The sequence below is a fragment of the Chelonoidis abingdonii genome, chromosome 3, assembly GCF_003597395.2.
Source record: "Chelonoidis abingdonii isolate Lonesome George chromosome 3, CheloAbing_2.0, whole genome shotgun sequence".
NCBI lineage: Eukaryota > Metazoa > Chordata > Testudines > Testudinidae > Chelonoidis > Chelonoidis abingdonii.
The window spans coordinates 182,216,454-182,239,521 of NC_133771.1; the positions used below are offsets into that span (position 1 = coordinate 182,216,454).

General features: G+C 40.6%; 1 protein-coding gene across 2 annotated transcripts in view; it reads left to right on the forward strand.

Annotated features, from left to right (window-relative positions):
* CAMKMT (calmodulin-lysine N-methyltransferase) overlaps positions 1–23,068 on the forward strand; it is a 375,471-nt gene that overhangs the window by 317,929 nt on the left and 34,474 nt on the right. For both annotated transcript variants that reach the window (XM_032774926.2, XM_032774934.2), the window contains exons 5-7: positions 1,878–1,932; positions 2,984–3,047; positions 7,983–8,049. In XM_032774926.2, the coding sequence (XP_032630817.1) occupies positions 1,878–1,932; positions 2,984–3,047; positions 7,983–8,049 (186 nt within the window). The remainder of the gene's footprint in view (positions 1–1,877; positions 1,933–2,983; positions 3,048–7,982; positions 8,050–23,068) is intronic.

Consider the following 23,068-nt stretch of genomic DNA (forward strand, 5'->3'; position numbering starts at 1 on the left):
GGCGACGTCCGAGCCGGCATGACTCTCCTAGTTCATGTCACTCTCATATTTGAGGTAGGCAGGTGAAGCGTTAGGGGGTCTTTTGCCCAAGGACCCCTACTGGAAAGTTGGGTACCAACCGGGATTTGAACCCGGTCTCTCGTATCAAAGGGCGGTCTCCCGTATCAAAGGGCAGCGCTCTTAACCACTACGCTATCCAGTCATAAATATATAAAAAAAAGACATTTACATTATTGGTTCAATACTACCCTTTTTAAAAATTAATTGGGTACATACTGGATTGTAATTGCTCCAAAGGATAATAACTATTAAATGCGAAATGTGGATTGTATGTTTTTTCATTAAACACTACCTGTTTAAAACCCTAAACCTAAAGAGAAAAAGTGAGAAAATAATCTTATAAGATTAAAATTAAATTTAAAACATTCTTATAAGATTTTATAGAAACAATGAAATACAAATACATTCAGAGTCTAAGCTGCAGACCTTCTCTATTTTTAATTCTACTTATTGTGTTTAGGCATTGTTTGGGCTCCCAAATATGTTTATATTTTATAGAGTGATGTTTACATCACTTCCATAAAACCAGTGGTCTTTATGCAAGTGAAGTGTGCAGGATCTAAGGGAAACAAATCCATCCCATTCCCAGATTGGGTGCCAGTGTGTGGGAATGCAACAGAGAGAGCTATCTGGGCTGGACTAGAGGACACAGTCCCTAAAAATCACTTGTACTGTCTATTGGAAAATTATTTTTTCCCACCAAAAAAAATTGAATTAAAACAAATTTCTTTTTGTTGTTTTCATCAAAAAATTTCCAGTTTTTCATTTTTCAACAAAAATATCAATTTAATTCAAAAGCCATTTTCTGTCAAAAATGTTTCAGTGGAAGATTTTCTACCAGCTATAATCACTTGCCATAGGTGTAATTGGAAATCTCATGATCGCACCCTCAACACTGCCCTATATGCTGGCCTAGGTGATGGCAGCGCGCAGTCACCCCCCCCCCCGTCCCCCTCGCCAGCATGCCATAGGTTTGGAGACAGCGCTAATGTGAACATTCTATTGATGGCTCCCCCCATGCAGCTCCCATCATGCGGGGTCTCCACACTAAAGTATATTTCATCCATATAGATAGCACATATGTTGTTATTATTGGTAATGCCGGTGCACAATAGGCTAATTTAAGAACAGCATGTCACAGCAGATATTTAGCCTTAACTCTGAGTTCTCTTGCTTTTCTGGGTTCAGATTAGTTCTTGACATTACCTTACCTTAGTTTTCAGTGGTTTAACTGTACATTGTTTGAGTATTGTTTGTATATCACTTGCAATTTAAGTGCTACTTGAGAAATCTAAATACTTCACATGTATGGTATGTGGCTTGTTTTAAAATTTGTTGTATTTTTTTTTCAAAATATAAAGAATTTACTAGATAAAGCTGTATGTCTATATATAGATATAAATAATATTCATTTCCCCATTTACTTGTCTAACTGTTTTTGAAAGAATGAATGTGGATTAACAATGTTATCCTTTCCTAACAATTATCTTTCGCTACTCTAGCTAGTTTAGTTCTAAAAGACAGCGCCATTGACAAGGGGAAAAAAGGGAACCTTCTCAGATTTTTCAGCTCAGCGGTGGTAATGTTGCACTGAACACTAATGAGGGAACCCCTACTGATTTGCCTGCTTTGTGACTTTTCTTTTTCATAATTATTTTTAAAACGCAAACGACATGAGGTAGCCTAGTCGTGTCTCTACAACTTCCTGGTAGCTCAGTTCGTACTGCAGATGGCAATTTGTTCTTGTAACATATATGTCTCTCTGACCATTTTCATCTAATTTGTATGGGTTCTACCATTTCCTTTCTCTTTTTCAGGGACCTTGCTGTGTGTGAGCTAGGGGGTGGCATGACATGCTTGGCTGGGCTCATGGTAGGTCTTTTCTCAATTCCAATCCCATTCAGAGGGAGGAACAAAAGAAAAAATGTTCCAGTGCCTCCAACTGCTGGGTCAGAGAACTGTCAACTGCATCAGCTGCAGTCAAGCTGCAGAGTCTTGAGAGACCTTCTAGATTGACTTGCTTTCGTATCATATTGATTTTATGGTTGCCTCGATGAGCAGAAACATTTTACCTCAGTGTAGTCAATATCTCTTGTTGTGACATTCCAGGCTACGTACGGTCTGTCTTTCATTGCCATAGCTGAAGCATTTTTTTTTTTCAGATTATAGTCCCATTTGCTAAGATACAGGAATAGCCTGGCGAATCACAGTTGGAGCACCATGATATAGCTGCTAATGTTTTGCCTGCATTATTACACCAACAAACATGATCCAGAGCTCTCAGTAATTAGATTCTTTTGAATTAGATTGGCCATTCAGGAGCGTCGTTCACCATTCTCTGGGTTCTGAGTCATGTATTCAGGAGATATTATGTAGCAGTGCAGTGCATTAGACAAGTTTTTATGTCTCTACAAATAAAAGCATATTGTTACACTGATTGGCATTTGACAAACCTGTCGCTCTTATACAATGTGTCGAGGTTACAGCCCAATGTGCGAGCATGTCAAAGCTCACAAAAAAATTACCCTTACAAAGCCATCTGCCTGCAATGCAAAGTTATATGAAGGGCATCAAGCAGTCAGACAGAAGCAAGCTGAAAGGCAGAGTGACAGCCTTGTATGATGGCTCTACTAGATAAACAGAAGCCCGCAAATGAAAGCCTCTCAGAATACCATCATCCGCTGTCACAATGCAATTACGGAACAGAATGATAGCAAGATAGAGGCTCCCGCAAATGGAATGATAAAAGTATTGACTGATTTGATTGAATGATTAAAATAATGCAGACATAAAATGAAAAAAGATTGAAGATTGTTACAGAGAAATAGGTGAGGAAGCATGATACTGAAGGCTTGTCACTCCTGTCTTCACTTCCACACAGACAAGCATATTTGCTCATTGTTTGCTGTGCTCTTTTTTTCAGGTTGCTATTTCTGCAGATGTCAAAGAAGTTCTGTTAACTGATGGAAATGAAAAGGCCATCAAAAGTATCCTTATTCAGATAGAAAACTGGTTTGTTGTGCTCATTCCTTTTTTACTGGCTGAGTAACAATCGATATAAAGAAAAACAGCATGGGGTATATTAAAAAAAAACGTCGCCACCATGAGTAATTAAAAAACAGAAAGATATAACATTTCTTGAACGAAACTAAAATTTTTCCTGTAATAAATTCCACACTTTCTTCTTGGATTAAAAAAAAGTATATGTTGGTAGAGAGAAAGCAGCAAGTACAGTGATATATATTTGTCTAATGGTTAAGTGTTCAGAGAATCCATTTTTTTATGTTCTGTGTTATAGGAAGTACAGCAGTAAACCATATAATTAACTCCCTCTCGACATATATTTTTTTTGCTAGATTTTTTGTACCAAACCTGCTTTCATATATTAACCATTGACAAAATGTCCAATATAGATATATTTTCACAGTATTTACAGCATATACTATTACATGCACAGTGCTATTATTACAACTAACTTATAACTACCTATAAATTATCTACATACTGTGTTTAATCAATTATCAGTTTGGCATTATTTATATTAATGTAGGGTTATAAAAACCACTCTCTCCTCTCTGTACTATTTTATTATATTTCTTATATTATATTAGAATAAAACATTATTATGCCATACTAATATGTACACAGAATTCAGAAAATTGAACTGTCCTTTGGCTAAGTGAGAGAGAAAGTGAGCATGATTTGTGGCCACATTATATATCTATAATAGTACAGGAACTGATGTATATAGTGAATATTGATACCTGTTAGAAACTGAGAGGAAAAAGTGGAAGGTATCTGTGCTTTTTTTTTTCCTTGGTGGTCTTTAAATTTGCCTTTGCAGGAAGAGTAGTTGTTCAGTTTTTGGCCACTGCAGTGTCACAATGCTTTAGATTTATGATTTGTATGTATGTGAACACTAGCATAATGAGTACTTAATGAAAAAATAAGTTAAACTCTGTTGTGGATTATTTTAAAAAATGAAATTTGCAATTATGTAAGGTTGTTAAATCAAGAGACATGGCAGTGCAAGAATATTAGCTAGCAGCCTTTAGAAACACTTATGTTCTCAGAGGTAACTCAGCCAGCTATAATTGCCTAAAATACTTCAACAATTTCATGGAGAATAACAGCCAATCACAAAACATTTCATTTACAACTTGAAAAATGCTCCATAAAAATGCCCCTTTTCTCAAAAATGTAGGGTTTTAGTTATGATTCTGAGATTGTTTCTAAATTCCAAACGTTTACATTAGTGACTTGATGCTGGGCAATTGCATTGTCCTGTGTCATTTCATGTAACTAAATTATATCACACCTCTAGCCATGTGTCATTATGGAAATAAAAAATATGAGGGGGAAAAAGCTTTTCAAACCAACATAGCAAAATAAGTTGATGTTTGACAAAAGTATGGCTATTTAACAAAAAGGACCTTTTACCATAAAGAGTTTCAGTCTGGGTTTCGTAATCATTGTGTCAGCAAATATCTCATGTAACAGATCCTATAAGCACATCTGAATTTCTACGAAATTGTTGAAGTCTTCTGCATCAAGGGTATGAACTGATATGTGCTAAAAACATTCACTCATTGCATTGAATTAAACGATCAAAATGTTTTTTGTTCCTCAAAAGGATAACAGTTAGTATCACCTAATTAAAAAAGTTAAGTGCCTACAGGTTTTTTTTGGAAATACCTTATGCTTCCTAAAATCCTGCAAGAAGTCTTAAAGTCTGTAGTGATTCTGTTAGCCTTTCAGAGAAGTGTTGCTGAAAGTTTCAAAAAAAATCCCGCCCTCCTTCTCCTGCCCCATTTTAACATTTGGTACTCTGGAGCTCAACGTTCAAAGTGCTCCTATTGTACTGCATTTTACAATTTATGTTGCATATTATGTGTTTTAATAGACTTCATTGATAGTTTTATGTTCTGTCATATGGTAATTTTATTTTTCCATCCTTTGCTATAGTAACTAACTATAAAACAGTTATAGACAAAATTCTGATCTGTTACATCCATGTCTGCCCCACTGAAATCAGAGGATTTCTATTGGAGTAACTGAGAACAAAATCTAGCCCCAAATGTCCCAAATTTCCAAAAGTAATGATTTATTTCTAATCACTTTTATGATAGTTTTGGCATATTTTAGTAATTTATTGTACCAAATTATATTAGGATTGCTAAATTATTGTTTTCTTTTCTGGATTCTGCCCTTCAGGAATAGTTAATGTCTAGTATTTTGTTTTATTATTGAGGTGGTATTGATTAAAATAACCTTATTTTAAAAATTACTGTTTACATCTTCCCTTTACATTTCTTAGGAATTTTAAATTACATGGCAGTCATACTATAATATCCAAAAATTACTTTCCAAAAAGTAAAAGTGGTTGTCAACAAAAAGAATAAAAATCACTGTCAGAAACCAGGAAATCACCAAGCAAGCCTGCTAATTATTCCTAATGGGCAAGATGAGCACATTAAGAAACAAATGAATACATCAGTGAAATGTAATTGAAAATCGACCTGGCAATAGTGCATTGCATCTGAGTATCTGCCTTTGTATTATCATCATCATCATAATTATTGTTGTTGTTGTTATTGCAATTCAGTGAGCGTAACTAACTGCCTTGCTTTGTGTATTCTTAAGCTTTTGAGGATCTGACTTTTCTTTTAATTTTTGACACCATTCATATTATTTTCCAAACTGTGACATGTCTGTTTTTGGCTGGTAGATGAGAAATTCACTCTGTATATTGTGAATGCCTATATTATGATAGTATATTCATATGTTATTAGACTATTACATGACTAACTTCCTTAATGAAACAAAGGTGTTGGTCTGTCACTCTTCACCATACATGTACATTTGAAAATATATAAAAATATATTTAAAGTGATAAATGAGCTTAAGACATGAGGTGCTAAGAACTTTTAAAATCCTAAATGATCCTCTGACATATGCAATTAACTCATTTAAAAGCTTTCATCCATTGTGCTTATCACAGGTAGCTCTAAATTGTGTAATAGATAATAACATATAGTTATATGGAGAATCTGGGTACAACCTGGTGATGTAAAGATAGATTTCCTTGCTTTTGTCGGCTTCAGTCATAAGTTATTATGAGTGTATTTGTCTAATTTAAGTTTTTTTTTAATTCTATAAATAAAGATAATATAAAAAGGGAAAAGATTAGATTTTTCAAGGGAGAATTAAAAATGGACCTGAACTGGGTCATTGTATCTAAGCCCCTTTTTAAACTTTGGGTGTAATATTGATCTCAATCTGTATTTTGCAGCTTGAGTCATATCTCTATGAGGGATCCAAACCAGAACACCAAATGTGAACTCCCTAAAACACTGGGGAAGTTCAGAATCAGCTCAGAATTTCCAGATCCACAGATCAGGCCCATTTCTAAGAAAAATAGCCAGCTGATTCATTAACATAATGTACCTTCCAGTTTACCTCTATTTCTCACTGTGCACTGATGACATGAACTACTCTATCTAGAATTGTGTGACAAGCCTTAGTGCCTGAAAGTATCAGTAATATAAAGTGCTGACACAGTACACTGTAATAATGACCATTACAACAATAAATAATAATAAAGTGTGTGGATCTCTCAACAATCATGATAAATCTAGATTATAAAGGCCAAGTTCAACCTGAATGCCTTAAGATATAGGTTTGTATATGTATTTAAAATACATAATGTTAAAATGTTTACTAAAATTATTAATAGTTTTTTTCAGAATTATATAATTTATCTGCACTGAGGCTAATTTATCAGCTTTTACTAACAAAATAACACGTTCTGCTTATAAGATTAGCTCTTCTTTTGCTCTACAGGTACATGCTGTACCTCATGGGTTTCCATTGAATGCCATGGAAACACTTCAAAAGGTGTGTCCAGAGTGTGGAGAAGTTAATTTAAAACACTTTTCAGTCAACAATTTTTTAATTTTCTGTTACACAAAATAAATGTCAATTGTCTTTACTTCCACATTATTCACTTAGAGGTTTTTCCTAAAATATCTATTCCTGAATAGTCAGTATCCTTAGGTAGGTTAATTATGTAATTTCAATTAAGTGAAATAAGGGGACATGTTAGTCACTTTTGAATTATCAAAACATAGCATTATTTAATTTGCATGCAAGAAAGTTCACACTGAAAAAGTCAACTACACATGTGAACTTCAGTAACATCTTTCTTTAGTACCACTGATGGATTTTCTCTACTTTCTTCCGTGACATAAGAATGGGTATATAGCCCAGTATTCTGTCTCCGACAGTGGCCGTGACACTTATTGCTCACAACAAACCAGAAACTCCACTGAGTATAGTCACTGGGCTCCTGCTGAATGCTACATTTCACACAGACCATCACAGCCAGAAGCCAAATGCCTGGGTGTTGTTTCAGAGAGGAATTCAATACCTTGAGCTCCTGAAGTGTCTGCCCAGTGAGCTACTTGCACATATCAACTAAACGAGGTAAAAAAGCCATGCAAAATAAACAGCACATCATCTGTTGTGCTGACTGGTCTGTGTCCATACTGTGTATCCCAAGAGGCATTGTGGATGTGCTGCTGCTGCTTCCTTTTTTGTTTTTTGTTTTTGTTTTAAACTAGTAGTTAGCTTTAAAAATACATAAGGACTAAAAGACCTTTGTTTCAAACAACCCACAAAAAGGATAGATGATAGACATGGATAAATTTGGTGAGTTACTGGCTAGGAGTATCAAAGTTCTTCTGCAGTAGCACTGTATATTCATTACTTCTAAAAAGACTCACTATGAACACAGATTATGGAAGACCTAATAGGTAAAACAAGCTATGAAGACATTAACAATTAGGGTGGGGGGAGTACTTTTGATTAAATCATTATTTTTATGCTAATTTTATGGATGATTCTTAACAAGTATGTTACAGATGTAAATGACATCATCATCAGAAATCAAAATGCAGGAATATTTAAGGCTCAGACTGTATCTAGCAGGTAAGATATTTTAAAAGCTGATGATGAATTGTCTGTATAAAATTATACTGTGAAGTGTATGCAGAAATGTGAGTTATAATATCTCTATTGGCAAGAAAGATAACTGTACAGTATCAGTTATCCAGATTAGTAATTTGCAGTTCATGGGGAAGGAATTTATTAAACTAAAGAAAGCATCTAGTCCTGAATTCCGATAACATACCGCTATTTGGGACTAGATTGTGTCCTTTAATTTAAGGAATTATACTCCTGGGAGTAAAATAAATAATGAATCATAACATCTGGATGGTGGTCCCAAAGTTACATGTGGCCCTCACCTGTGATCAGTCTTAGCAAAGAGCAATTATACATGGATAATACAGTACAGTTTTTGCTGACTGCATTTATGTGCATGTTTGTGTTTCCAGGTATGCTGAGAACTCTGGTAAAAAATCTGAATTGAAATTGGGATAATCCATAAAATATATTTATCTGAACTTAATTGCTTTTTGACCTTGAGAGTAAAATATAATTAATCTTGGCCACGTGTGACATATACTATATTTCTTCTTTTAATTTTTTTTAAATATGCAGTATGTCTTTCAGCATTAGAAAGCTGTTCACTGCTTGGTTGAAAACTGGGTAGTTGTGAGGTATCGTGGTCAGTTGTACTGAATGTGGGATGAGGAGTAAGGGTTAACATTTTCAAAAGCACCTAAATCACCGAAGAGCCTATGCCTTATTTTCAAAAGACTCCTCCTCACTCCTACTGAAAGTTATTGGGACTTAGGTTCCTATGGGTACGTCTATACTAGCTGTCAGATCGGTGGTTAGTGGTAGATCTAGTAGACACGATAAATCGATCCCCGATTGCTCTGTCATTGACTCCTGTACTCCACTGCAGTGAGAGGCAGAGTTGACAGGGGAGCGGCGGCAGTCGACCCAGCGCCATGAGAATGAGAGGTAAGTCGACCAAAGATACGTTAACTTCAGCTACGCTATTCTCCTGGCTGAAGTTGCATATATTAGGTCGACACACACCCCAGACACATACACGCACACACACCCCCGTGTTGACCAGGCCTGAGTGACTTTGATGTTGTTAAAAATTTTACTCCAGGAATTCTGCTATTCTGATCTTGGCTATGCCAATTCTGCTGACAGGTCTTAAACTCTCTGCCTCATTTTCCCTTACTTTATCAAATGTGGGTGGTATTTACTTACCTGACAGAAGTATTCTGAGGATTAGCTAAAATACTTACAACATTTTGATGTATGTCCTTACAAAATTGCTAGATAATGTTTGGCACAATTAAAGAACTAGGGGTGAAATCCTGGTTTTTCTTCAAGTGCTTGCTCATGTCTATTCCATGCTAGATGTGTGCACACTGCATGCACAATTGCTGGAGTTTTTTCCCTCAGTGGTATCCATAGGGCTGGCTCTAGGCTCTCAGTTCCTTCTTACCACCCATGACGGTTGCTGGAAAGATCCTTCTTGCTGTGGCAAGGTTTTCTTTTCCAGTGGTTGGACTTTCTTGGTCATATTCTGTATAGTTATTATAGTTAGTGTATATAGTTCTTAGAGTTAGTGTTTATAGTAGTGTTAATATTTGTCCCTGTTTTCGAGGGACTTTTCACCCCCAGGGCTGGGCATGCCCTGGTCCCCGGGCTTCAAGCTGTGTACCTCTTGCAGCAAGCCAGTGGCAGTTAGTGACCTGCACACTAGCTGTCTAAAGTGTCTGAGGGTTTCTCACATCAAAGAGAAGTGCCAGATCTGCAGGGCCTTCATACCCTGTACCAAAAAGGACAGGAATATTCAACTGAAAGCCTTTCTTTTGGAGGCAGGCCTCACACTAGCCTCGGAGTTGAGCTGCTCGAAATCAGTGTCGAATATTTCGGCATTTGTGCAGAGTGCTCCTCTAGCACCACGTTCTTCCCAGCACCGTTCTCTGTCCCTGGTGCCAAGGAAGAAACATAAGAAACAGTGCACCAAGAAAGGACGTTCTTCGGTGCCAAAGACTGACAAGCAGGGAAGGACTGGCATGGTTAGACCCATGTTGGACCACTCGTCCTCCCCTGAGCCACTGATGGCTCCACAGACTCTGCCTAGAGTGTCAAGTCCAGTACAGCACCTGCCACCTACTCCCGGGAGCAGCTGTGGGGCCAGATGGTTGCTGGCCTCCTCAACACTGGAGGCCTTTTAGGCAGAGAAGTATCTGCTGTCTTTCTCAATCCTGCTGACCCCTCAAGGACCCTCACCAGCTAAGGCGACTGAATTAGAAAGGAACAAGGTCCAGCAGGCCTCTTCTGGTGCAGGCCTTCTCCTCATCGTCCTTGGATGAGGTGGTTGCAGGCCCTAGTACCCTGCTCCCTCAAGACGACTTCATGGCCCACCAGACCCTCCTGAAAAGAGTCATGGCGAACTTGGGTCTGGAAGTGAAAGAGCTTAAGGGGTTGGCGCACAGCCTGATCGACATCCTGGCTGCTGCTGCTCCCTCCAGAGTAGCGTTATCCAGAAATGAAACAGTTTTGGGGCCTGTTAAGTTACTGTGGCAGACCCCTTCTTTTCTGCCCCCTCACCTCAAAGAGGGCAGAGAAGAAATACTATGTTCTGGCAAGCGGTTTTGACTACCTTTCCTCACACCCTCCCACAGGATCTCTGGTGGCATTTATGGTGAATGAGTGGGAAAGAAGAGACAGTCGAGTGTTAACATCAAAAATAAAGAAGCTAAGAGACTAGACCTGCTTGGATGGAAGGTTTATTCAACGGGCAGTCTCTAACTATGTATCTCCAACCAGCAGGCTGTATTGGAGTGGTACAATTTTAATCTCTGGGACTCGCTGTCCAAATTTAAAGACTCCCACTCACAGGAATCGAGGCAGGAATTTGTGGCCATCTTAGAGGAGGGAAAGACTGTGTCCAGGATCTCCCATCAGGCGACTCTGGATGCGGCCAACTCGGCAGCCACGACTAAGGCATCAGCACTCACCATTAGGTGCTGTTTGTGGCTGCAGTTGTCTGGCTTTCCTCACAAGGTTCAGCAGTCCATCCAGGACCACCCTTTTCAGGGCTTCTCCCTGTTTTCAGATCAGACAGACTCGAAGCTCCACGGTTTCAAGGACGAAAACTATACTTCATTCCTTTACATGCTACTAGTCTCCAGGAAGCATTCCTGGCCCTAGCAACCTCCCAGGCTTGTGGCATCTCCCAGGTAGGAGCCCTACAAAAAAATGAAAAAGATTATAAAAAATGACAACCCACCCCCCACCTACGTCTGCCTCCTGGTTGGGTTCTCAAAGATATGCCAGTGGGTCCAGGCAGGCCTTCTGAAGGTATGCCCGACTGCATTATACCAGTCTTAGTTCTGGATCCGTCTACTCTTTTGTTTTTGTACCACCTGTTGCCCTCCAGCTCAGTGTGGTTGTATATAACACAGACCATTGGGTACTGACAACTAACAGTCAGTTACACTCTTCAGTTTTCATCCAGCTCCCATGCCCCTGTCCCTCTTCAGGGACCCTTCTCACAAGCAGCTTCTCATCTAAAAGATGCAAGCTCTCCTAGGTTTGAATTTCATGGAGGAGGTTCTTTGAGACTGAAGAGGGAAGGGGGTTTACACCCAATATTTCCTAGTCCCAAAGGCCATGGGACCGGGGGTAGTGGGGAGGCTACAGCCCATCCTGGACCTGTGTTTTCTCAACAAATATCTCAAGAAACTGAGGTTCCGTATGGTCTCTTTGGTCCATCATTTCCTCTCTGGATCCAAGAGACTGGTACACTACCCTTGCCTTAAAGGATGCCTATCTTCTGCGGTCATAGAAGATTTCTCAGGTTCGTAATGGGGCAACGCCACTACCAATTCACTGCTCTTTCCTTCGGTCTATCGGCAACCCCATCGGTCTTCACAAAATGTATGGTGGTGGTGGCAGCCTTCCTCGGGCATTGAGGTGTGCGAGTCTACCCGTACCTCAACAACCATCTGATCAAAGATCAGTTGCAGGCTCAGGTGCAGCACAGCATCAGCACAGTACAGGCCACCTTCCAGATGCTTGATCTGTTGATAAATGAGGAGAAGTCGACCCTGGCCCCGGTTCAGAGAATAGAGTTCATCGGGGCAGTGCTTGATTCAGCCCAGGCCAAAGCCTGCCTACTGGAAACCTGTTTCCGAGCTGTGTTGAATCTGAGTTCCAAGGTCACAGTCCACTCACTAGTGACTGCTTGGGTCTGCCTCAAGTTGCTGGGTCACATGGTGCATGGTGCAGCATGCAAGGCTAGCCTCAGACCCTTTCAGCTGTGGCTGGCGTAAGTCTACTCCCTAAGCAGACACTGCCTGGACTGGATACTCACGATTCTGACTCCGGTCCTTGCCTCACTGACCTGGTGGAGAGACCCAGGATCCATAATGAAAGAAATACCCTTTGCTGCCCCTCATACCTTGGTAACCTTAGTCTCAGATGCATCAGACCTGGGGTGACGAGCCCACCTCAGCAGTCTGAGGACTCAGTGCCCAGAAAGAACTCTCCCTGCATATAAATGTCAGGGAACGCTGGGCAATATGCTTGGCTTGCCAGGTCTTCATTCCCCAGATCTCAGGCATAGTGGTGCAGGTCTTGACAGACAACACAGCATCAATATTTTGTATCAAAAAGCAGGGAGGGACTCTCATAGGTATGTGAAGCTGTGATTCTCCTTACTGTCCTCTGACATGGAGCGGTAGGGGTAAGGATGCAGCACATGATGCTATGTGGAATGTTAGGGGGATGTAGGGGGCTGCTAAACTGAAGTTCTCCATTAACTACCAAGGGAGGAGAGCCTGTGATTATTGGATCTGAAGATCAACAAGAGTGTGCAGTATCTGTGTTTACTGCCTGAGCCCCATAATGTCTTGGTGCATCTCTTGCTCTGACTCTTGAACCTTTCTCCTGTTAGATCTTTCCTTCTTCATGCTGCATGCCATATTCACCCTCCAGGTTCTCTATTCGCAGTCTGATGCAGCACTGATTTGCAGGATCTCACTGAACTTCTTGTCCCTTGTCCACACACTCAGCAGCTGCAAATAAAACACACACATATATCACTGGATTTCCAATCATGACAGAAAGGGAAAGATAAGTTTCTTTCCTTATTTCAAGAAAAAATTTAAATCAGACATGCTTTTAGACACCTCCGCTTTGGAGCATCTCTGCACATCACCATTCTCCAGTGCCAGCCGTGGTGAATATGGCCTGCCAGAGGAGGTGGGGGAAAATGAGGAGGGAATTTTTCAGTTGCATGAAACAATGAAATTTCAGCTCTTATTTCCATGAGTAAAGAACATAAGAACGGCCATATTGGGTTAGACCAATGATCTATCTAGCCTAGTATCCTGTCTTCCGACTGTGGTCAGTGCCAGATTCTTCGAAGGGAATGAACAGAACAGGGAAATTATCTATCCCCAGTTGTCCAGTCCCAGTATCTGGCAATCAGAGCATGCAGTTGCATCCCTCACTATTGATGGACTTATCCTCCATAAAGTTATCGAATTATTTTTTGAACCCAGTTATAATTTTAGCCTTCACAACATCCCCTGGCAATAAGTTCCACAGGTAGACTTCCTTTTATTTGTTTTAAACCAACTGCCTATTAATTTCATTAGGTGACCCTTGGTTCTTGTGTTATGTAAAGGAGTAAATTATGCTTTCATATTCACTTTCTCCACACCATTTGTGATTTTATAGACCTCTACTATATCCCCCCCTTAACTGTCTCTTTTCCAAATTGAACAGTCCCAGTCTTTTAATCTCTCCTTATATGGAAGCTTTTCCATATCCTTAATAATTTTTGTTGCCCTTCTCTGTACTTTTTCCATTTCTAATATATCTTTTTTGCGATGGGGTGACCAGAACTACACACAGTATGCAATGCATGGGCATACCATGGATTTATATAGTGGTATTATTATATTTATATCTTATTATTTATCCCTTTCCTAAAGGTTCCTAACATTCTGTTAGGTTTTCTGACTGATGCCGCATGGTGAGTGGATGTTTTCAGAGAACTATCCAAAATGACTCCAAGATCTCTTTTTTGAGTGGTAACAGCTAATTTTAGGCCCCATCATTTTGTATGAATAATTGTCATTTCGTTTTCCAGTGCACATTACTTTGCATTTATCAACACTGATTTTCATCTGCCATTTTGTTGCCCAGTCACCCAGTTTTGTGAGATCCCTTTGTAATTCTTTGCAGTCTGCTTTGGACTTCACTATCTTGAGTAACTTTATATCATCTCCATGCTTTGCCGCCTCACTGTTTACCTGTTTTTCCAGATCATTTATGAGTATGTTGGACCGCACTGGTCCCAGTACAGACCCCTGGGAGACATCACTATTTACTTGTCTCCATTCTGAAAGCTGACCATTTAGTCTTGGCCTTTGTTTCCTGTCTTTCAACCAGTTACTGATTCATGAGAGGACCTTCCCTCTTATCCCATGACTGCTTAGATTGCTTAAGAGCCTTTGGTGTGGAACCTTATCAAAGGCTTTCTGAAAGTCCAAGTACAATATATCCACTGGATCACCCTTGTCCACATGTTTTTGACCCCTCAGAGGAATCTAATAGATTGGGGAAGCATGATTTCCCTTTACAAAAGCTGTTTTGACTTCCCCAACAAATTGTGTACAAGAACAGGGCAGTGGCACTGAGTACTGGCACCTTTGTCAATATAGGGTGGTGATTTTAGCTGATATCTCACTCCTGAGGGTAATAAAGGCACAGAGAGCCCAGCTACTGCTGGCATCTTGAAGCCAACCAGTTCAGTGGCGTAGCCAGGTTCTGCCAGCAGGGGGAGCGAATACATTAAAAAAAGGTGCTGAAGCAGCGAAGTAGAACAAAAAAGGAAAAAAAGAAAAACCCAAGTCTTGCCGCCAAAAACTGAAGGACTTGTGCCAAAGACCTGGAGCAGCTGAAGGACCCGCTGCCAAATTGCCGCTGAACCGCCGAAGGCCCAGAGTGGCTGAGGGACCCGCTGCCGAATAGCCGCCAAAGACCCAGACTGCTGGGGTGAGTTTAAAAATTAAAAAGGCGCCACTTTGGGGGAATGTGCTCAGTGGGGAGCGGCCGCTCCCCCCCAGCTACTGAGCCAATTACATGTGCCACTAGCCTATTTATTACAATAGTGCCTGCCAAAGTTACTGTGGCATGATGTGAGAAAATATTCTACCTTGTAGGAAGCAATAAGACTGCCTCCCTAGAAACCTTTGTGAGAGGATTGCAGAGTTTCATTGAGAATTTTTGGGAGGATACAAGGGACATGTACATAAACAAACTGCTCTGCATGGCTCCACCTTCTCTGCCCAATCCTACAGGGGAAAGGAAAGCAGATAACAACTCTACCTCTGTTCGTTGTACCACTACCTCATCTTGTATGAATAGAACAATGAAAAGTCAGCACCTGTGTACTGATAACTTGAGGTTGGGCCAGGTGCCATCTTTACATTTAAACAGTGTAGGGAAATTCATGCACACACTTACCCAAGGTTCCTTCTGCTTCATCGGGCTTGTCCAGGCTTCATCAGATTGGCTAGATTGTGGCTGAGTCTCAAACAAGATCTGTCTCGTTGCATAGCTTGAACGTCTGCCATGTTTCAGAGTAGCAGACGTGTTAGTCTGTATCCGCAAAAAGAACAGGAGTACCTGTGGCACCTTGGAGACTAACAAATTTATTTGAGCATAAGCTTTCATGGGTTACAGCCCACTTCTTCGGATGCGTGGAATGGAACATATATTGAGGAGATATATATACACATACAGAGAGCATGAAAAGGTGGGAGTTGTCTTACCAACTCTGAGAGGCCAATTAAATAAGGAAAAAAATGTTTTGAAGCGATAATAAAAATAGCCCAGTACAGACAGTTTGATAAGAAATGTGAGAATACTTAAAAGGGGAGATAGATTCAATGTTTGTAATGGCTCAGCCATTCCCAGTCCCGATTCAAACCTAAGTTGATTGTATCTAGTTTGCATATCTGCCATGTATTCCTCTTCTCATCCTCCTCTTCTTCCCCCATGCTGTTCACAGCAGGGGACTCCATGGAGGTATCCATGGTGGTCTGTGGGGTGTGTGCCAAGTATAGCATGCAACATAAAAGCAGCAGGTCTGTGGCTCGGCACCAGAATGATTCTTGTTTCTGCATTGCTGTAATGGAGGACTTTCATTGGCTGGAGACAAATTTGAGTGTATACACATGTCCAAAGAGATCAACGCAAAATGATGTAACTTTACTTAACTTTGTAGTATAGGCCAGACTAATATAAGCTAAACTGAAAAAAGGCACTGTTATTCTGGAGTAAATGTGTCCACACAGGAAGTTGTAATGGTATAATAACTGTAGTGGCCTAAATTCACACCTTAGTTTATACTGATATAACTTTCCCATGTAGACAGGCCCTTAGGGTAGGCACATGCAATAGCTAGAAATTATTGACATTCATTGGGATGCCAATACACACAGTTAGGTGTATCTGTGCATTACCGCAGTTGCTTGCTGAACAGAGCTAGCACATACACACGCCAGAGATAATCTTTTAGGTTCCAAACCTTGAAGATGTTAAGCATCTCCTGTGAACACTCTTAAACACTCAACTCCTCTTGGGTTGGGCTCCTTCATGTGGTGTGTCTGGCCATACGATGATACATTCTGGATGTTGCAGATTGCCATTTATTTTGTATAGGACTTCATCCCTTGTCAAGATTTCAAACCTGGTCTTTTAGATATCAATCAAAAGCACATTTTCCATCCTGTCCTCATTTACATTTATCTAATGCTTAAGGTCATTTGTGATCATTTGAGTGTATTTCAGCATATGGAATCAGTGAATAATAGATTTCAGCTCCATGCTGTGAAGAAAGATTGTGTTTTTACAAGACATAATGTTGTTTACTGGGTGTTAATAATCACTAATTAATAAACATATCTAGACTCCTAAAATGTTGTGTTTTAAGGTATAAAAATGTCAAGTGTTTAACTTACTGAGTGCAATAACATTTTCTGCCTTTTCTACATAAAATAATTAAATTATAAAAATAAGTGACGTATTGTACCAAATGTCAAATATGTTTTGTTTAAAGCTTAGATGTAAATTCTCAGTAAAGTCTTTTCTATGGTTAACACACCTTTTTATAAAATATTCTATATTATAACAAATACAAATGTGGCACTCTACATCCAAAGATAAAGACTGTTTTTCATTTCTTCCATATTAATCAAGCTCAGTTTCTCCTTTCAGTATTAAATCTAAACTCTGCTTAGGTGCTTGCACAATAGTAGTGGATGGATGAGCCCTTCAACTCCATGATGTATTAAGAAGATGTTTAATTAAGATACTTGCTACTGTCTCAAAGCTACAGGGAAACTTGAAAGAATAGAAGCAATGGCTTCAGTACTATAAACACTCTTTGGCCTTTTCCACCTCATAGAACGTTAGCCATTTAAGGCTAGACTGGAAAAGGCACAAGAAAATATACTGTACTATAGGGAACTACTACTATGGCATTGGGACGTGGACTTCGATAACATACTGTACACTTATTTGCTGATTTATTTAGACTCATGCAGACTATAAAACAAGCAATTCTCTGGGAACTCTTGAGAATTCAGTTATATTTTATGACAATAGATATTAAAGTAAACAATTTACTCCACGGATAACTGGTCTACTGTACAGTTATGTATTTATTTGGAGTGTCTAGAAGAGTAGTCAGGATTCCTTGCTGATGCTTATTGGTGATATGTAATAATAACACCACTAAATTACTAAGTGCTAATAGATAGTTGCAAGAGTTGGACAAATTATTCATGCCGCATAATGTATTTGATTACTGTAACCCTTTGTCCTATATACAAATTATCCATGAATTCACTTAGATATGCTCTAGAACTTAACATATGAATTATAATGATAGCAGGTGTTATATCATCAACAATTAGTACTTCTAATAATCTATTTTAGGGTTCTGCATTGCTGCCCATCACCATAGTATCTGAGCACGTTCTTCATTAATTAGATTGGCAATAGCAAAGCCTGTAGTGGACTTCAGGAAGTCTCTGGCTCTTCTTCTTTTTCACATTACAGAAAGCTCTGCCTGAGGTAGGGTTTGGGGTTTGGTGGTGAGCGAGGAGCAGTTGTTGCAAATGTTATTCTATTTATGGTGGAGAAGCTTTATCAAAGAGGAAGGTCTGTATTGTTTTCTAAAGATTTACAGACTCTGGATTGCTCTAATTTCCTGTGGAAGTTTGTTTTACTGACAGATTCTCCTGACTGAGCTGGGTGAATCAGTTAATAAAAGAAAAATCGTGTTGTTATTACTAATATTATGTATTTATTTATTATTTATGGCAGCACCTATGAACCCCGTCATATACCGGGGAATCACCGTGGTAAGTACTACACAAACATAACAAAGAGGTAGTCCTCTTCCTCAGAGAGCTTACAGTCTAAGAAAAGAGGCAATAAGTTGACACAACGGAAGGACAATGGAAACACACATGCCTACAGACACGTGAATCTTTACTTGGGTTGGATAATAATGTACTATATGTTAGTTATATATTTGTATTAGTGTGTAGGGACTGCAGTCAAGAATCAGGGCTTCATTGTGCTAGATCCTGTACAAATAAGTGACAAAAAGACAGTCCTTCCCCCAAAGAGCTTACAGTTTTAAGTTAGTATCTTTCATCTAAGACTCTCTGTGTTTTACTCATGTGCAGAACAGTAGGAAAATGTTTACAGATGAACAACTGAGGCACACAGCTTATGTGACTTATTCAAGGGCACACAGCATTCAGTAGTGGAGCTGGGAATAGAACCCAGAACTCCTGATTCTATGCTTTAACCTCTAGGCCACACATCCCTCATTCCACTCCCCAGATGTCCCTTCCTCCATTACTTGTTTTTCTCCCCGAGGCTGCCAACATGACAATGCTTTTCCTTTCCCTCAGTGGTTGTCAAATAACCCAGCTTCCCAAACTCTTCTTCCTTATGACCATCTCATAGGCTTTATCTACCAGAGAATCTTTATTAATTAGGTGACCGTATTTCCCTATGCTAAATATGGGACACCTGGTAAAATTTACTCATATTCAAGCAAATTCAACAACAATCCATCAGAACTATGCAGTACAAATGCTGAAATTAACATCGAGTCCCCGGTTAAAAAGAAATACTGCGTAGTTGGATTCTTTGTGTTTGCCTTCTTATCTTTAAGACTTTAGGGTTCAGACAGGGATGGGTGACACACACACCCTTACCTCCCACATACAGATGGGGAGAGGTGACACACACACACTCCTGAACACCTCTCTCACACGGGGCGGGTCTGACCGACTGACCTGACCCTCCCTGCCCAGCACCCTGTGCCCTTCATGACTGGCTGGGCCCCTGGGATGGACCCACCTCTCCTGGTACCTGGCACCAGGTCTTCCCGAGGCAACATGTGGGCGGGTGGCATTCAGGGTCACATCCCCGTCCCCCCCGATTTCTGCCAGGGTTCACACCAGAATGTGGCCAGCAGCAACCTTTTGGCTCTGTGCAGGAGGGAGGGGATGAGAGCTGCTTCCAGCCACAGGGGAAGAGGAGGTGGGAAAGGGATGACCTGGGCCATATCTGTACAGAGCTCATCTCATCTCTCTAGGGTAACCAGACGGCAAATGTGAAAAATCAGGATGGGGCGGGAGGTAATAGGAGCCTATATAAGAAAAGACCCAAAAATCGGAACTGTCTCTCTAAAATTGGGACATCTGGTCACTCAACTTCTCTCCCTGCCCTCTCAACCACTGTGTCTGGAAGCAGCTTGTCCCTTCCTACCCGCACAGTGTCGAAAAGCAACCAACACTTCCAGCCTGCTGCTGGCCACCTACATAACCCAACCACCTTCTGTCTTGTCACCTCCTGTGGCTGCACTGATGGACCAGTAGGGGAGTGGTTGCTCTGTGCGCTGCATCTTTGCCCTGCTACTAGCCTTACACACCCACCCCCAACATTGGCCAGTGGACCTCCCCACTCACCGCCAGAGGATGGGCAGCTGACAAGCAGGGATCTGGCCAGCACCAGGACCCACTAGTACTGATGGGGGGAGGCAGAAAATATGGGACAATTTGCCTGTTTTTAAGAAAAAGTCAGGACACACACAGGAGGGCTTAAAGACGGTACTGTCCCTTTAAAAATGGGAAGTGTCACCCTATTTATTGAAAATCTCACTGCAACCATGTTGTAGGGGCCTGATTGCTATTAGAGTCAAATCTTGCAGGCTGTGGGTTGCACAGTGCATCCTGAAGTGCCCAGCCTCAAGATATGTGGAATTTGAATGTATGGTGGAAACAACAGATGATTTCAGAACTATTTGCCCTCTGTCAGGATCTTCAAATGCGTGGAGAGGTTTTTGGTGGAGATGTCTACTAGAGGATTGAAGATTGTGCATAGGGAGGGGCCCACACATAGGATTAAGTTAGGACTGGATTTCTGGGCATGCTGTGGGTATTAAACCAGTTGCTTTTTTGGAGCAGGGAAGGAATTTTCTACTTCTTGCCAAATTGGAGATACTGGTGTAGCATTTTCACCTTCCTCACAGCATCCTGGAGGGTCAGTAGGCTATGTTAACTACATATGGTCCAGTGTGAGTACTTAGTTAAATAAGTGGCCAATTCCTAGATAAACCCAAGACTGGAAACAGGAATGGGCTGAAGATGGGACAACTCTTAGGGATGCTGCATGGAGAGGAGGATGGCCCTGAATGTCTGGTACAGGAAGGAGCCCTCTTTGCCTTCATCCTGTGTATGAGGGAAGGGTGATGGTAAGTTTCAGTGATGGTACTTGAACCTCAATTGGTCATTTGGGGCTAAGTAAAGTCTCTACCCCTTAAGGAAGGCAGATCCAGTCTCGTCAGTCCTTGCTAGATGTTTTACCCAGTAGTATTGATTTAATAAAGTTACAGCCTGTTTAAAAATACTTCCTTATATTTTGTCTTTGTTGCTGCTGTGTCCTGGTCAAAATATGTAAAGAACCAAAAAAGAGACAGATCTGCAAGCCATATGGAAGAAGAAAAAATATATATATGAGGGAAGAAAAAAAATAGCACAAGCAATTTCTGCAACTATAGGAGGACCTCTGTAAGGCCATATCTACTGTCACGGGGCAAGGCCAGATGGCTATAGTAAAGTAGTTAGGAACAGGTATGTTCGCCTCAGGCTAAACAAATCCTTGTTACCATGGTAATCAAATGGCAGTTGCTCCAGGTTAAACAAGACACCTGGGGCCAATTAAGATTCTTCTAGAAAGCAGTGGTGATAGCTAGGTTGATTGGGACACTTGAAGCCAATCAAGGGCAGGCTGGAACTAGTTAAAAGCCTCCCAGTTAGTCAGTGAGGTGTGTGTCAGGAGCTGTAGGAGGAAGCCGTGCTGTTGGAGGAACTAAGCAGTACAAATCCATATCAGGCGCAAGGAAGGAGGCCCTGAGCTAATGGTGAAGGAGATACTGAGTGGGGGCTGCTGTGGAGAAGTGGCCCAGGGAATTGTACACATCCTATTTCCAAAAAGTCAGCTACCATAGCTGCTACTATTACGGTCCTTGGGCTGGAGCCTGGAGTTGAGGGTGGGCCCGGGCTCCACCCACCCCTCCCCTCCCCTTCCCGATTAATCGTTGAGACCGGGAGACAACAGAGACTGTTCAAGGGAGAGTAGCTTCTCCTCATCTCCCTTGCTGGCTTACGATGAAAGTGGTTTAGTAAGCTGTGACCCTTGCCTCTAGAGAGAGAAGGGCTACGTGGAGTGAGCCTCTGAGGCTAGTGAAATCCGCCAGGAAACGTGGGACTCACGGAGGCAAGGACAGAGCTTTGTCACACTACATTGTATGCACTACAGCTGTATTTAGCGCTGTAGCATAGACTCTTCCTATAATGATGGAAGGGTTTTTCCGTCACTATAGGTAATCCACCTCCCCGAACAGAAGTAGCTAGGTTGACGGAAGAATCTTCCATCAACCTATATGTGTGTGCTTAAAGGATTGGGTCACTATAGCTATGTGGCTCAGGGGTGTGAAAAAAAATTCACATCCCTGATAACCATAGCTATGTCAGCTTAACTTTTCAGCATAGGCCATGCCTGAATCAAGATTTTTGATTGTGTTAAGTCAAATTCCTGGTGATGTGTCATGCTGATCTTCTCTTGGACCATGCAAGCTATGTCTTTAATAAACTTTCAGTTTGCATAGTCCTTTGGTATTTTGTCAGACTGGAGAGGCAGAGTAGCTGCAGGCAGCTGATATAAGAAAGCTGATGCCTTTCTTTGAAGGAATTTAAGATAAAGCGTGGCTGACAGTTTTTTGTATAAAGTTATGGTTCTATGGTATTCACATCTGTTTTCAATAAACTAAAATTAACTCAGAGGTGTTCTTGTTCTTGTTCACAGGATACAGATAGTTCTTGTTCACAGGATACAAAATTGCCTTCTGTGCTTTGTATCATTGGCATACTGCTTTCCACCTTGCTAAATTTATACGCCTGAAGAAGATAGTGTGTTTGTTCTGTCTTATTTTCAAATGGAGATAGTAGTCCTGACAAGGCTGTTACAATGTTGCTTCAGGACCAGACTTCAAAGAAAAACTGCTGAGCTTCAGTTCATTTGCAAATTTGACACCATCAGATCAGGATTAAACAAAGACTGTGAATGGCTTGCCAACTACAAAACCAGTTTCTCCTCCCTTGGTGTTCACATCTCAACTGCTAGAAGAGGGCCTCACCCTCCCTGATTGAGCTAACCTCGTTATCTCCAGACTGATTCTTGCCTGCATATTTATACCTGCCTCTGGAAATTTCCATTATATGCATCTGATGAAGTGGGTATTCACCCACGAAAGCTTATACTCCAATAAATCTGTTAGTCTTTAAAGTGTCACAGGACTCGTTGCTTTTTACAGATCCAGACTAACACGGCTACCCCTCTGATAAAATGCTGCTGTATTTCTATTTTTTTATTTTGTTTTTAAAGAAGAATGGGAAATGTTTTA